Source organism: Sinohyriopsis cumingii, chromosome 12 (genome assembly GCF_028554795.1).
Source record: "Sinohyriopsis cumingii isolate HCF-2022 chromosome 12, ASM2855479v2, whole genome shotgun sequence".
Lineage (NCBI taxonomy): Eukaryota > Metazoa > Mollusca > Bivalvia > Unionida > Unionidae > Sinohyriopsis > Sinohyriopsis cumingii.
In genome coordinates, this window is record NC_142972.1 from 83609930 (window position 1) to 83627337 (window position 17408).

The 17408-nt window shown below is 35.7% G+C and overlaps 1 protein-coding gene across 1 annotated transcript in view; it reads right to left on the reverse strand.

Moving 5' to 3' along the window:
• The window catches only part of LOC149786873 (dnaJ homolog subfamily C member 8-like), a 38794-nt gene that overhangs the window by 5928 nt on the left and 15458 nt on the right, over positions 1–17408 (reverse strand). Inside the window, exons 4-8 of the mRNA XM_089977382.1 lie at positions 12998–13064; positions 8349–8443; positions 4372–4443; positions 2755–2846; positions 522–597 (exon numbers count right to left, since the gene is read on the reverse strand). Of these exons, the coding sequence (XP_089833508.1) occupies positions 522–597; positions 2755–2846; positions 4372–4443; positions 8349–8443; positions 12998–13064 (402 nt within the window). The remainder of the gene's footprint in view (positions 1–521; positions 598–2754; positions 2847–4371; positions 4444–8348; positions 8444–12997; positions 13065–17408) is intronic.

A 17408-nucleotide genomic window follows, 5' to 3' on the forward strand; every position in this document is an offset into this window, starting at 1 on the left:
GATTTAACACTGATGCATTCTGCAGCAACATCCCCAGATTTAACACCAATGCCTACAGCCACAACTCCAGACATGATGCTATTCATGGGCATTTTTCCTATTATGAACAGACTTTTCCAAATACTTCTATAATTTACATTTTCTTTTCTTTATACATTACTAGAGAATTTATATTGAAATCTGAAACATTATTTGAAGAATTATTGTGATTTCCTTTTAAAAGCACTTTAAATAATACAAGTGAAACAATACCCAGGAAGATAACTAGTCTAATTAATCTACATGAGTAGCAATCCTTGAATGGACAACTGTGACTAACTTAATAAGTTTGTGCTGTTTTAAAGATCATTATTAAACTACAAACTATATTTGGTCAAAGAGAATAGATATTATGCCAATGCCAAAGACAGACAGAAATCCCCTTATTGGCCCCCAAATGAGTCACCATTGTAACTTATGTCCAAGGTATTGTTTGAATCTGAGACAAAAAATGAATCATTTTCAAGGCAATGAGATAATACCTCAAAATTTTTATTCCATTCTGCCTCTAGTTTCTTCTTCTCTACTTCATCTGCCTCCTCCTCTGCTTTCCTCTTCCTAAAAAAAAAAGACAAAATAGAAAATAAATGTATTCAACATTAGAAGTCGGGTTCACAGGCCTAATTTCTACTTACTGCAAAAAACATTGATTACAAAGAAATAGCAGCAAAAATTTTAAAATTCTGCATGTCAAATAAATGGCAATTGCAAGTCAGAACCTCCACAGCAGATCAAGCCTGGGAAACTGACCTAAAACACACAGTTTATCCAAAGTCACTGAAAGCGTGAATGTCAGTGACCTACTTTTGTTAAGATGGTGTTATACTCAAAAAGAAGCATGTGCATAACAAGCACTAAAATTAACTGAGAAACTGACTTAAATGCAAAAGTTAAGAGAAATCAGTGAAGCATGAAAAGGAATGAAGGAAATTCCAAAACAAGAAACAATGGCTGCATGTCAAGCCCATGCTCAAATCAAAACTTTAACAAATATGTTCACCACAAGACAAGCCCTACCATCTCCAAAGTGACTGGTATGCCTCACTTTAGCTTTTCAACAATAAAATCTCAGAATATTATAGAAACAAGAGACCATTACACTTGAAGTTGTTGTTGTTATGGGGTTAAATGCCATTTTTCAGCACAAGAGGCTATACATGGCTGCTAGTATTAATGGTGGAGGAAGAACCCGGGAAAACCCCGGAAAGAACCACCAACCCACAAGAAGCTACCGGCAAGCTTTCTCACATGTCCACATTGCACACTTGAAGTAAAGCTTACAAATTCTGAATGGCTCATAAAGACAAAGTTCTCCAAAGCACAAATTTTCTGAGACATTACTGTCTCGTCTAGGCATATCTAATTTTTTTTAAAGCCATGCCTGAGACGCTGATCTTTGAAACTTATGGCACTATTGTTCACTAAAGGAATAAGCGTCCTGCTCTACCCCCATTTAACCATCTAACTGTAAAGAATATAACCTTCAGGCAGTTGAGATTTAACAAGCTTAGTGTGCTGTCTGACAATGAAACTGTGTAAATTAGACTCAGTCACCTTTGAATTCAATTCAGTTTGTAGCACCTTAACTGACTGTCTGACAAAGAACAATCAGTAACCTGGACATAGTGACCTTTGAATTTTAGTTCATTAAAATGTTTATTTGACAGTTTCATGAGAAAACAAATCAAAGACATTTGAATAGTGATTGGAATATCTTACAGCCAATGTTCTGTTGCCCAGAGTACATGCCAGTCAAAACCTTTGAATCAGCAAATACAGGGATTTAAGGATGCCAGTGACCTTTTTTGTGTGGTTGAAATGTTTTAGTTTTCATAGGTTTAATGGCACAGCAACATGAGTTGGTTATTTAGCACCAAGGCAACAGTAAAGTGCCTTGCCCAATGACACACCAAGGCAACAGTAAAGTGCCTTGCCCAATGACACACCAAGGCAACAGTAAAGTGCCTTGCCTAATGACACATCATGGTTTATTCTTCTTGTAATGTATCCACTATCCACAAGCCAATTTCATGAGTATAGGTGAAATAGGGTCCAAGATACTGTAATGGACAGAGAAGCCATGGTACCTAAGCTGATATAAATGTCCAATTTATGGCACAGGGTTCAATAACCACCATGGCCAGCGTAGGTTGTTAGTCTTAGTGTGTCCTTGGAAAATACACTTGACTTCCATTTCTTCTGCACGATATAGCAAATAAGATTAAAAGTGCATTTAAAACGGATAAAAACCAACAAAATACTGTAAAAGACAGATAACTAAAAATGTAAATGTCAAACAAGTATGAAAATTAGCTTTTTATGACCTTGTTTAGTTTGTATGTAAAAGTTGACCTCCTTGAGTTTAGTTAAGAATGGTCTAGTATGATGCAACTAATTGTTAACTGAAAGCACAATAATCACTCAAGTATTAAGATTATATCACAATGACCCACTCTTGATATGACAGACAGCATAAATAATAATAAAAAAACTCCAATTCTATGCATGTACAAGTAAGCACATTTAATACTAATCAAGATAAATCATTAAGTTATTTGGGTATTATTAAGAGGGGATGAATGGCTGGTTGGCTCTTTTTTTTTAAAAATGTGGACTTATTTTTGCAGAATTGATGATCCACAAAACCACGAACACTGGTTATCCAGAAATGGTATTAAATTCCCAGTATGCTGTCTTCAAATAAAGCAAACATACCTTTCATGCATCTCCTTCATTTCTCTTTCTTTCCGTAATCTTTCAAGGTCAGCAAATAATTTACAAGTTTGCACATATACAGCATGTTTATACTGAAAGAAAAGAATGCAAATATATTAAATATGATCTGAAATGTGCAATAATATGGTTTTAGGCTGAATGTAAAATTTACCATGTAGGCAAATTTTTTATGGAACAATGGTTCTGCAAAACCCCACATTACACATAAAGACAGCACTAATATGTATGTTACACTTCCTTCAAATTCTCTTACACAAAATCTTATCATAGAAAATGTATGATTCCTATTGAAATAAGTTACAGACATGACCATAATAACTATATCCGGGTGAAAACTACTTGTCACTATGTTCAGGATTTTAGCCAGGATTCAACTGAATTTTGACCCTGAGATTACAATTTTATACAAATATATAAATTTCTCACATCCCGAGTTCTGAAATATTTTGCAGAAACATTTTGAATGGTATCCGCTTTTGAAAATAAAAACAAAATGTAAAGGTTACTATGCTTGAAATAAATATACAACATTTTTGTTTATTCAGAACTGTGAATAACAATATAAGGAACATTTCAGAGCTACCAATATGAAGATTAAAATATTTTTCCAATTTTGCTATTAGTATACTCGACCCAGCATGCTAATTAATTTTAGAAAAACAATGCTCTTCTATAACATTTTCCAGCTTGTCATAAATTTATTTGATCATAATAAAATCATGTCTTCTAGAATCATACATGTATTTGTTTCTGTACAGTTTAAATTCAGTTAAGTACTTTTAGGTTGAAAAATGATTGCTCTTTTTATTGATGTTGTCCAACAAGCCAAAAACTTGTCATTTATTTTTTTATTGCACTTCTACCTTAAGTAGCCAGTGGTAAGAATGTAAAGCCTGCAACTACTATCTGCTAATGGAGAAAGAATAATCACTGGCTTTTTAAAAAAAAACTGCCAGACCACAATTATGGTGGAGATAAGAATTTTATGGTAAATTTCAACAGCATCCTAAGAATTGCAAACATTCATCAATGTTGTCTCCTGACTACAAGTCAGTACAGCATTCTGATTTAATGTCAGGACAAACACTGTAAGTATAGTAAAACCTCTTCTGATGTGCACTCATTCTATAAGAAAGAACATTCTTACGCACCCCAATGCTTCATTTCAGATATTTTTGATCACATGTTTAAATAAGGGTAAATCAAACAAAACTAATTATCTTAGTACATACAATACACAAGGTTACCATTTACTGTGTATTAAACCTCTGGAGATTTAGGTGGATCTCAATAGTTTCATATTTTGCATAGGGTTAGAATTTTAAAGAAAAAGAACTTCCCCAGGTTTCCTTGCTGGTTATACTGAACTTTTGATACACAAGATAGTTCTATTATTTTATGGAAGTGAAAACAACATTCAGAACCTATTATTTCTAATAATAACTTTTCCATAATATGAAATGCAATACTTAGTTACTAAAAATATGTGGATTAGGAATTGCAAACATCACAGAACATTAACCTTTTTGAGTGTCTGTTAGATCTACTTACTGTAAGTAAATCTTGATTAAAGATGATTTTTAAAAAATATCTTACTTTATCGGAATCATCTTCAGGCACATCTTGTGGTTTGCCCTCTTTCTTCAGCTGTTTCTTTTTCTGTTTAATCTGACAAGATGAAGAAGGAAATATCTGAAAGTATAGGGCTTATCCACTTGGATAATAGGGCTATCTAAAACTCTAATTCTGTAAGTGATGGGGGATGAGAGAGGGCAATTTCTCCTAAAGGAACTTCTTGCAATATGGAGACATTCCACCAAAATGCAAGGTATATTCTACAACAAGCTAGTGCAGGATTCCTGCTAACTTCTAAATCAAAATATCCACAATACTGGTGTTGCTGTCAAAAGAGAGTAAGTTTGACAAACACAAATCCCAATGGTACCCATTTTGATCACAACCCCAATTTCAGTCTTTTGGCTATGTCCCAGAGGAAAAAGACAGACCCATTTGCTAATGTAAGCTTCATATGAGCATCTTGTCTTTTCACATCCAGTAACTATGTACACAGCTACATCATCACCAGTAAATACGTGCTAGGTGGGTGCGTAGGATGGGGTCAGTATCAGTTGAATTTCATTTATTGCTCAGTAAGTGTCAATATATGACACTATACACCACTCCCATGTTTTATCACACCACAGCAGCTTGTAAATATTTTTAGTTTAGAACAGAACATAAATGTATCAGCCTCCATTATAACCCTTTTGATTGCCCACAGCTTGTGTATTAAAATGTATCAACCTCCATTATAACCCTTTTGATTGCCCACAGCTTGTATATTAAAATGTATCAACCTCCATTATAACCCTTTTGATTGCCCACAGCTTGTGTATTAAAATGTATCAACCTCCATTATAACCCTTTTGATTGCCCACAGCTTGTATATTAAAATGTTTAAAATATTAGTGGTGGAGCACATGTAAATGCCAGAGGAAGCATGTAGTATTTTTTTTTATAGTAAAATCTGATAACAGATGGTAAAAAGCATGATACAGCATGCTTTCTTTGGCTTTGACATAGCATCCAACTGTGATGTTTTGAACATGTTGGTTATGCTGGGTGTATTGGGTAAAAAGATTTAAGTGTATTTTTCATGGCTTAAAGAGTATCTTGGAAATTTTGTTTAAAGGTTAGAAGGGCAAAGGAAATGGAAGCAAGGTAAAAAGAGGAGTGTGTACTAAAAACAAGATGCTGCACCCCTCTAGTTTTACTCATCTGAAGTTCAGGTATATAAACAAAATTGAATTTGAAATCAAAACTCCAAAATAATAAAGCATACCCAGAGTCTTTCCATAACATTGAAGTTTAGCATGCATCGAGATATACGTATAAAAAGATAATCCTTGAGTTTTTAAGATTCTTACCCCAACCAGAGAAATGTTATATCAGCTCCAAATGTAAAAAATTTTGTGTTCAAAAAGCTTTGCAAGTCCCAGCCCAGAAATTTTTTTCTGAACTTTTGAACACAATACTCAAGCTCAAACTCCTGAAGTCTGACATGTTACTTTGAATACATCAGTGAAACTCAGCATGTTGACAGAATGCAAACCATAAAATGTCCATGAATCTAATTAAGATTACAAAATGTCAACATTTTCAGACTTTGAGATTTATGATAAAAAGTATAAAAAAACATAAAATCAGGTTGCAAAAATATTGAAAATTAAACCACTACGTATATGGTAGATAAATTCAGATTGATATTACATACTCATATAAACCAAGAAACATTTGCATGCCTTAACAAAAACTACCAAATATCAATTTTACACATCACAGAAAAATCATTCCTTATAAACAAATGAACTTGTATCAAACATTATTATATGCTCATTTTTTTCCCTGTTAACTTTACATTGACAGAATCGTTCAATATTCCCCGATACTGAACGCGCGTGACAATACACATATAGCATTCAAGTGAATAAAGGAACTACTTTGTTTTGTAAATAAACAATGGACTCAGATGCCAGCACTTTTGATTTGTAAACAAATCATGTACACTTGCGTAAGAGGCTCTTTACATTGTGGTTGTTTATTTGCTTCTGAATGAACTAAAACATGTTTCGTGGACTGCAAAAACCCCCAGCTGTCTTGACATTTTGCGTTGATACAATGTTACAGATTTAGGCTAGCTACCTTGTATAAATGATGGATTAGGTCCTTACAAATAACAAGGCATATACTGTTTTCTTTAGCTAGTGATAAGAATGGCAAAATAAAATATACTTACAGTTTTACATCCTGAATTTCCTCAAAATGTTTTTTCTTAATTCTGCAAATCCGAATTACACGAGTCATGTCATAGGTTTTCAATCTGGATTACACACTTCGAAAGTGTGCTGTAATTTTGATGATAAGTGCAATTGCATCCTCCTTACAGCACTCAAAATGAAATACACATTAAATTCCATAGCGTCTTTTTGAAAATTGCAATTGAAAGACTTCATATTTTCCCCATGTTATGATTTCAAACATTCAGTGACAGAAACAAAAACACATTTGCAGACGTAAACACGCTTCTCCCGCGCCACTTCAATCCAATGTATTTCATGTATAATTTGCACAGATGAATCCAGTCCAAAATCACAAACTTTCGTCGAATCGAAACAAAACACCAAAATATATTCACTCCAGATCAAATGGAAAAGTCGTTGCAATGCCCAGTCATTCACAATATCACTGCAAATTTCAATTTTAACTAGACACGCCATTTTCTTTCGAAAGTTATGTCAACCGCGCAACTAAGTTCAAATTTTTCTGGGCGGTGCTATGTGCACATTAATAATGACGTCATTTTGTAATGTCAAATCTGCACTTGTGTATTTAGTTTGGAATACGGCATTCATTCATTTACCTTGTTTCTTGTAGTGTATTTTGTTTACATAATTAAACCTTAGGTTGAATAAAAAAATGAGCATATAATAAAAAGGTTACTGCATTTGTATGGGAAAATATGAACTCGTTTTGTCGGAAGGATATACTGCACTCACAAGTTCATGCAGTATTCATTCCGAAAAACTCGTTCCTACTTTCCCATACAAATGCAGTAACCTATAATTATTGCATCCATCAATTAAGATCAATTAAAAAACTTGTATACCTAACAACATTTTTTTGTATGTGGATTGAATGTTGAAGTCATTATATATTATTGCAGTTCTGATATGAACCTGTTTCATTTCCCATCATGATGCATAAAGCAAAAGAGTTATTTATCTTGCATAATAAGTACCTCTGTGCTTGTCCCCGATCGTACAAGTGACACTCGCAATATGCCAATTTGGTTTATGCACATCCATTTTAATGTCATTTATAATCAAGAAATAATATTCAATTTGTGCCACTGTTAAGCCATCTCTGGCACCATGTGTTGTGACACACACAGTTCACATATGTGCATGCACTGATCACCAAGAAAAATATTTATCATTACGTTAAAACTCCGATGTATAATTGCCGAAGAACCTCCTTAATTTATAAGTATCACATGGAAAAAATTATATTCAATTAACACCATAATCTCAGGAATGCATCTATGGCTTAAATTGATCATCATCTGTATGATATTGCACTCCCATATCATTATATAAATACACAAACATGGCTGAATTGGGGCGATGTGATGGTTCAGTGGTTAGCATGCCAGACTCACAATCAGAATGCTGCAGGTTTGAACTGTACCAATGGACTAGCTACCAATTGGTGAGCAACCATTGTTTGTCCTGGGCAAGATACTTTACTCCAAATTGCCTCAACACCAATTAACCTAGTAATACTTGCTGTGCCATCAAGCACCAAAACAAAGACAAAATGGTCGCAGGAGGTGCTTAAGTACAGTAGTATCTGGTCAACAAAGTAAATTCAGTGGAAGAAATGCTGAATTTTGTTTATTTGTGATGTTAAAATCAAACTAATGACATAAATAGAGCTATCCATTTCAAGAGATAAATATATGGACCATGTTATAATAAGTACTCTAGTAGTGAATTTAGAAGGAAATGTCTTACCATTTCATCAACCCTGTCTTTAGCTTCCTCAATAATTTCCTTGCATCTTTTATATCCCTCCTCATTTTCTAATGTCTTGTATGCTTTATTCACAGCTGAAATTAGAGGAGTAGATTTTCTTACATCTACTTCACATGTTTATGAATTATCACCTATTTTTACTGTACTTCACTTTACAGTTATTGAACCGGTCAAGAATATACATTTTCTATCCCTTAAAATTATCTTCACCATTGCTGATGCCAACTATTTACAACTGAGTAATCAAGCATAATTAAATTGTTAATTCAAAATTAAAATGGAACAAATTCAGCAATTACCTACTGGATTAATTTTGGCTAATTATATTTTGTTGATATTGTAATCACAGGTTGTAAAATTTAATGACGTACATTTTGATGAGATATATTTTAGTTCTGTCAATATGAAACAACTAAAGTGCATTTTCTTCTCCACTGCTAAAAAATAATAATGCTACACTACACTATATTCCAAAATATCTACATTCCAAATTATTACTATAATGGCTCATTTTTATTGCTGTAAATATTCAAGGAATAGAAGCAAAAATGAGTGTTTTAATTTTTTTTAAATACAATTTTTCAAGGACTAGATGCATAAAAATTAGCAAAGTACAAACATATCTATTACATGGCATCCAAATTCAATTTAAAAGCCGAAAGTGGATATCAAAGTCTTAACAGATTATAATTCTAGCAATACATTACATGTACTAACACTTCATGTTATTAAAAAAAATGAAATTTTTCTAAGTACTGAAAAATATTAATATATACTCACTTCTAAGTAAAGTTCAACACTTCATGTTATTTAAAAGAAATGAAATCTTTAAGTATTGAAAAAGTAATCATATATAACCACTTATAAGTCAAGCAAGTTCAACTGCAAACATAGACCCCTAATCTGTCATGGCATAATGCATTAGCATTGATCTTTGTTCTACTGACTACTCCTACCCAACTGCAGAGACCCAGTACTGGAACATTATTGGACTGCAAATCTGGGTCTGTGGAGTCTGCAGTTTGACTTGTAAGCTCGAAGTGCTACACACTGGTTAATTTTATGGAAAACTGGCTATGCATGGATATGATTTTGGCATTGAAATATGTTTGGTAAATAAAACCTGACACTCAGTAAACTCAACTGTCACTTACAATATATGAAAAGAGGAGATTCTGTAAGTGTAATATTAATAAATTTATCAATCTTTTTATGAAACTCGATACTGTAAAATACACCACTCTCTCAATAACTTGTGCACCCAGATAACTCGTGAACACATAACGTCGCGATGATGTGGATCCCAATTTGTCTGTAGAAAATGCAAAAGAATTTACTGTTATTTGTTGGTTGTGAAGATATATTGCTCATTTGTTGTCTGGAAATTTGAACCAACATTGTGAGAGAAGCCCATGATGAGAAGAAAATAAAACAAAACCATATATAGCTAGGGCACATAAACTGAAACTTCACCTGCCTTCACAGACATGTTTTAAATCCTGAATGATGTTGGCACTAACTGACCCTAATGAAAATAGATGTAACTCATTTCCCTTCTCAAAGACAAACATTTTTTCAGAAGTAGCTTTAATTCACAAGCAATAAATGAAGACATCTAACTATACCTGTCACAATACGTGACTTCTATTTCTTCTGCGATAACACAACTACTTTTCCACCATCCAGAAAACGAATTGCTTCAACTCTCTATCCTAATGACAAAAACTGCTTTGCTTTCAAAATCCATAACTGACACCTTTGAGTTACACTGTCAGCAAGACTGGAGTTGAGTATAAGCAGAGGTCTCATAAGGATTTTAAAACTAGGAGTCCAGGACTCCCATTTTGGTACAAATAGAAGTCCTCCAAGCAAAAGCTGCAGTTCCCTCCCAGAAAACGTTGAACTTTACAGATTAGAAGAACTGTTGGTTGCCATTGAGTTTAATTTCCACATTCTTTATAACACTGACATGTACAACCGTGTCAGCCTATCCTGTGCATCTGGTAATTCTGCACAACGATGTCACTTCTGTAAACACTGAATCACGTGTTGCTTTGGTTGAAAATCCAATTTGTATCAAGAAAGAACAATTGTCTTTTAATTAAGGAAAGTGATATTCATAAAGTGTACAAAAATAACCCACACGTCTATTCTAAATGAGTATAAAAATGGGATTTCTAAAAGGTCAACATGATGACCCAATCTATGACCTTCTTGAACTTGTAACCTAGAAAAACCTATTAAATATTTATCTTTTAGAATCATACAAATAAATAAATTACTTAAATGATAGAATTGTTTACCTTAGAACAATGCTGTATTTTAATCCAAGTTTCTAATTTTGCAAAAGTTGTCCCATACATACTTTATCATCTGCTAACCAATTGGTCAGATTGCATCTCAGATGGATTCTAGAGAAAATCCTGGGCATAAAGTCTGTTTCTAAATCCTTTAGTAATTTTTTTAACCATACACAAGACATTGTAAACACATTATATCATATTCATTGTTGTTTCTCTTCAACATAACAGCTATTTCTTTTAATACAATAATAAACTTTTTACTAATTTTTTTACCAGATCGGTTTAGTTTGCTTAACAGCTATTGCCATTTAGTGTCATTGTTACAAAGAATTCTTTAAAACCAGCTATAAATATGACCTAGATCATTGGCTGAAATGCTGACAGAAAGAGTCTTAAGCAATGCATTTCATTTCCAGAGCCTGATGCATAAACATTACATCTTTTCAAAGCCACGTGCAGAATAGGCCACCATATCACAAGTCATGAAAACATAGGGGTGGTATCCTGTTTGTCCAAAATTAGGATTATTTTAAACAGAATATTCTGGTGACAATTGCCGCTTTTCAAATGGTAAGCATTGCATAATTTTATTTTCGTCAATCAGTCGAATCGGGTATGCGTTTTGCGCCAATATTGGTGACCTTAGATGAGCAGAATAGCCTGACTGTGGTGTAACTCTTGTTTGTCCTTCAGAGTGAGACTGAGTGTGTGTGTGATTTGGATTTTTAACGCAGCTTTAACAATTTTTCAGTCATATCACTATGATGACTGCAATGTGACAGTTTATAATGATGTCTAGCACTGGGGAATCATGCCGCAGACATACAGCATGATGACCCATCTAGTCACATTATCCTGACACCAGGCCAACCAGTCCTAACACTAACCTCTTAATGCTGAGCGCCAAGCGAGGCAGCTGTTAGTACCATTTTTGTAAGTCTTTGGTATGACTTGGCCAGGGATCGAACCAATGACCTCCCGCATCAGAAGCAGATGCTCTAACCACTAGGCCACCAAAGCAGTCCAGGGTGAGATTGAATTTTGTCAATCCAATGAAAGGTCTTATTCCAAACACTAAGCCAGGCATCACACACTTTCTAACACTTGGCTACTATCCCAGCCAAACTGTCAGTTCTAGCAACTTTAGCATTCTTCTGAATCTTATTTAAATCTTTGTCAGTTTGCCGTGTAACCATAAAATACTTATCCAAATTTGTAAACAAAGTTTTGTCCCTGTCATGATATGTCTTGATTTTGAGGTCTCATGCACTATATATTTGGCTACAATAAGAAATGAACAAAATAATGGAAGCTAAAGTTCTGGTGTACTCTTATAATGACCACATGTACATCTCTGGGTCTTTCTGCCTCTGAATTCAGGCACAGTAAATATCAGCACATTTTCCCACCCAAGCTGCTAGTCAAAGTCTTTGAACTTGCCACCCAGCTATTGCATCGCATTCTTCTGAGGTACTCTCATAAATATAGCAGGCAGATCTTGGGGTCTTTTAACCACTGAATTCTGTCACTGTAAATATCAGCACAGCTAAAGTGATTGAATAATAAACACATTCTCCCACTCAGCAGGTGGTTGAAGTAGGTCTTTGAATCTGCCACTCAGCTATTTGCATGCATATGGAGGACTCCTGCATGGGTGATTTTCCGTGTCCCAGGTAAAACATTTGCATTGAAATACGTGTAATTAAGTGTTTCCGAGATAAGCAAGATGAGAAATGTGTACACATCGATTCACATGATTTATCTTTATCTGAACAACACCATCCTCATAAAGCAAAAGTTCAGTTTGCATAGACTGAATTGCCAGTGTAGATATGCTCTTGAGAAACCATTGGCTGCTTAGGAAACACCTTGCTACAGGAAGGCAGGTGACTATTACAAAAAGGACATTTATATTGGAAATTCACTGGGGGTAAATCAGAATGGCCACAGTCAACAGGTGACCACTAAATAAAGACGACCTTTAGGACAGATTAACTGTACTTGCTTATAAGTTGAGTCCAACTGTGAACAAGATAAACCCTGAACTGTTGTCAGAATGTTATTTCTTGATTATAAATCGCATTAAAATGGATGTGCACAATGCACACACAGGTCATGGTTTATGTTGTTTGTTCTATTCCTAACAAACTGCATAAATCCAGTTCTGCTGGTGCATTATGCAATGGCAAATGTGGGTCTGTGCAGTTTTCAGTTGTACTCAACTTATAAGCATGCATACACATTAATGTTGGGAAGAAAGATGTATAAAATCAAACTGCATTGTGACGTTTTATAAAGCAATAAAAATGAGTCAGTCAAACACACCTTCAAAGGCTTTTTGAGCTCGCTCACCATCATCAGGGTTCTTATCGGGGTGCACCAAGATGGACATCTTTACATGAAAAGGAAGCAAAAGAACTGACATATAAAGGATATATTTTTACGAGAAATGTATTTAAAGAACCTTTCAGAAATTTTAGAATTATCATACAATATACAGATACTGCTCAAGTTTGATCATCAATTAAAATACAATTATTTTTTTTAATTTAGACAAAATGGGTAGACAAGGGTGTAAAATTTTCAAACATATTTCATTTGCACCTGTAGTACATGGGCTCTCCAAATCAATGTTCATAAAAGTCATAAAAAATATACCCTACTTCCAACTATCTTCTCACTGGTCCACCTGGGGCCCCGGGTGGCAGAGTGGTCTACAGTGCTCTCCATTACGGATCACTGCCATCTCACCTCTGTCTGTGTGGGTTCAAGTCTCGGATTCAGCCAATGTGGGTATGTGAGAAAGCTTGCCAGTAGCTTCTCGTGGGTCGGTGGTTCTTTCCGGGGCTTTCCCGGGTTCTTCCTCCACCATTAATACTGGCCGCCATATTTAACCTATCGTGTGCTGAAAAATGGCTTTAAACCCTATAACAACAACAACTGGTCCACCTGCCAGACCAGTTTGCAAATTCTTCTATGACAAAGTGCAAACTATTTGAGATGAAGCTGAAAACGCAATTTCAATCGACTCATTGTCACCACACACTTGTCATATAAAAGGCAACTTTTTTTACAGCATTTGAGACTGCTTCTATGGATTTCTTATGTACGATCCTGATGAAATGCACCTCAAAGTCATGTGAACTTGATCCAATTCCAACATCACTGTTGCTTGAGTGTTCAGATTCAATACTGCCTTCATTAACCAGTCATTAATACTTCTCTCTTCCAGTGAATTCCCATCATTTTTCAAAATTGCCATTGTAAACCTGCAGTTGAAGAAACCAATGAATGAGCTTTAAAATTAAAAAAGCTATCACCCTGTTTATAACTTCCCATTCATAGCTAAAGTCTTAGAAAAAGTTTTTCTTTCCCAACATGTATCTAATCTAATTTAAAATAGTCTTGTTAGCAATTTACAGTCTACATACTGCCCTCAGTACAGTCCCGAAAATGCCCTTCTGAAAGTAGTTAACAACTTTCTCTCTGCTTTGGATAGTGGACAGATTACAGTCCTCACCCTCGCTGACCTGAGTGCAGCTTCTAACATATGATATATTGGTTCACCATCAACATTTAGTTTTCGTTACACAGTGATACTATGGCTGAAGTCCTACTTAGGTCAACAGACACAAATTGTGTTCCTAAATGGAAAATATTAGAGCTCTGTTCATCTAGGTTCAGGTGTTCCACAAGGTTCTGTTCTGCTCAGCCCCTCTCAAGTGTCATAGATCATCATCTGGTGTTGCACAAAATGTACACTGATCACACCCAAATATACAAATCTATCACCCAAATTATGTTGAAGTTGATGCTACAATCCAAGGTGTAGAGAGGTGCATTTCCAATGTTGAACCACGGATGAAATGTAACAAGCTGCATATGAATGATGACAAAACTTATGCCATTCTGATGACCACAACGACTTTCTCATTCACATCCTTTACCTCAAAAAATAACTATCAGCAACACCATCATTAAATTCACACAATCAGTACAAAACCTGGATGACACTCTTAACAGTATTCTCTCATTACACCAACATGTAATGAACGTATGCAAGGCTGCATATCTGGAGCTGAGACACATCAGCTCCATTTGCAATTTTCTTTCTGCTGATGCCACAAAAACATGTGTCCCTTAGTACTTTCTAGACTTGACTATTGTAATTCTCTTATACCTGGTTCCTTTCAACATCTATTACACAAACTTCAAAAAGTTTAAAACACAGCTGCTCAGACTGTCCATCGATTATAAAAATCTGATCACTATTCCATCTGCTTTGTACCCTCCATTGGCTTTCCCTTCACTCCAGAATCAAACATAAAACCTATATTTCATTGATTACCTCCAGTCCAAAATACTAATCTAACCCCACCAACGCGTACACCCCTTCCAGATACTTAAACTCCTCTTCTGATACTCGTCTGCAATAGTTCATTGGTGGCCATTATGGCCACAGCTTCAGTTCTCTGTTATCATGTAATGTTTCTGGAGATGACTAAAAAGGCCAACCCGGGCACAGAAGTCTCTCCTGCATGTGAAGCACACGAGTTGGTTTGGAAATAAAGGTGTTGGCAGCTATGTCATTACGATATGTTATTTCCATTCCATGGCAATTTTCTGTTGTTCTGCTGTACGTGTGCCAAATGGGATCTTGCTGTGCCGGAATGCAAAGGTCTACCATGAGGTACTGTTGATATGCAGGTTATACAACTACACCTTCTATGAGTCCTTTAAATGCTTCTTTTGTTCTCCAACAGTGCACATTCCCTCAAAGAGTTCACCACAGAGCAGCTGTTTTGGAATCTATTCCTCTGCATGCAGACATTGTGACCTGCCCATTTAACTTGGGCTCTCGGCAGTAACGTGAACACAGATGGGATGCCAGCTCTCCAGAGAACCTCGGTGTCAGGAATTTTGTTTTACCACTTTGTCTGCATAATCCTATGAAGACAGCTCATGTGGAATGATCGAGTTGTCTGGAATGTCTGCTTTGGACAGCCCACATCTCGCTGGTACACAGAAGGGTGGTGAGCACTGCAGCATGGCAAACTTTCAGCTTAGTTGTAAAGCTGATTCCTCTGCAGCCCCACACATTCCCATGAAGTCTCCCAAAGGCAGAGCAGTCTTTGGCAATTCTGTTGTTGACCTCAGTGTAAATGTTGATTGCTCTTGAGAGGTTGCTGCCTAAATACATGAAGCTGCCAACAGCCTGGAGTTTCTGACCCTTCACTGCAATGCTTGGTTCACAATATGGCTTCCCAGGTGCATGTTGGTACAAGAGTTCAGTCTATCTTTGATGCTGATTGTGAAGCCATAGTTGTTGCATGCTTCAGCAAACCTGTCTATGCTGGTCTATATGTCTTCTTCTTAGCTGGAATTGATGGTACAGTTGTCAGCAAAATGACATCCCTAATGACTGTTTCCCTCACCTTCATGACTGCCTGCAGTCACCTGAGACTGAACAGCTTCTTGCCAGTCTTGTATCTGACATGGATGCCCTCATCACTGTTTTGGAATGCATCTGTGAATGTCAGTGAACATTATGCTGAGGTGTGTGGGTGCCAGAACACAACTTTGTTTGATGCTATTTGTGACTGGGAAGGTATCTGTGGATTCACCATCATCCATTACATGGGCCATCATGATATCATGGAACTGGTGAACGACTATGATGAGCTTGTTCAGCCAGTTTACTATGTTCTCCCATAATTCATCTCTGCTCACTGTATCAAATGTGTTGGTCACGTCAACAAAGGTTGTGAAGCCATCTCTGTGTTGCTCCTGGCATTTCTCCTAGAGGTGTCATGCAGCGTTATATCAGGACAAATGTCCCTCGGCCTATGCGGAAACCACATTAGCTTTTTTGGGGAGTAGACCCTGCTCAAGATGATGAATGAGGCAATGATGAAGAAAGCATCTTGCCAGTGATGGACAGAAGCGAAATTCCTCTGTTGTACTAATGGCTGGTCTTTCGCTTGTAGAGGTGGACTATGGATGCATCTTTCAATTTTTGTGGGGCCACTCCTTCATTCCATATTGCTTGGAAGAGGTTTTTGAGTTTCTGTGCAATACAGGGCCCCCAGTTTTGTACACCTCCAACTATCAAAACCAAGTCCTTTGAAAATTCTTTTGCATATCAGGCCACAGCCACCTGGAACAAATTGTCTCTTGACCTTAAATAAAATGACACTGTGATCTTATTCAAGAGTGCTCTAAAAAATCACCCATTTAAGCTGCAAGAGTCAAGACTGAATAATTTTTTCTTACCTTAATTAATTTCAGCAGCATCTTTTTTTCTGAAATTTCACTGTGTTTTTTTTTAAATCTTGTCTATGTATATGTCCTTATGTGGTAAGTAATATTCTTCCAACAAAATTGTGTACTTAATGATGTGAAATCACATTATAATTGGGTTGTATGAGACAAGAAGCTAATTGAGGTTTAATTAATTACAATGCAACAATGAATCATAATTCTATCAATTTAATGGGGTCAATTAACTTAACAGGATTATAAAAGGGGCTGCAGTATAATGAGTGTCTTTATAGTGAGGGAACACTGTACATAGATCTCAAATCAAACTTTTATTAACCATCCTGTTATAATAAACTTTAAAATAAATACTAAACACTTAAATACCCAGAATCACTCAAATAGCTTGCTCAGTCCCAGGGTAAAGCCATCTCTGGCCTGGGACATCTAGATGTTCAGTTTCAGAGTAAAGTCCTCT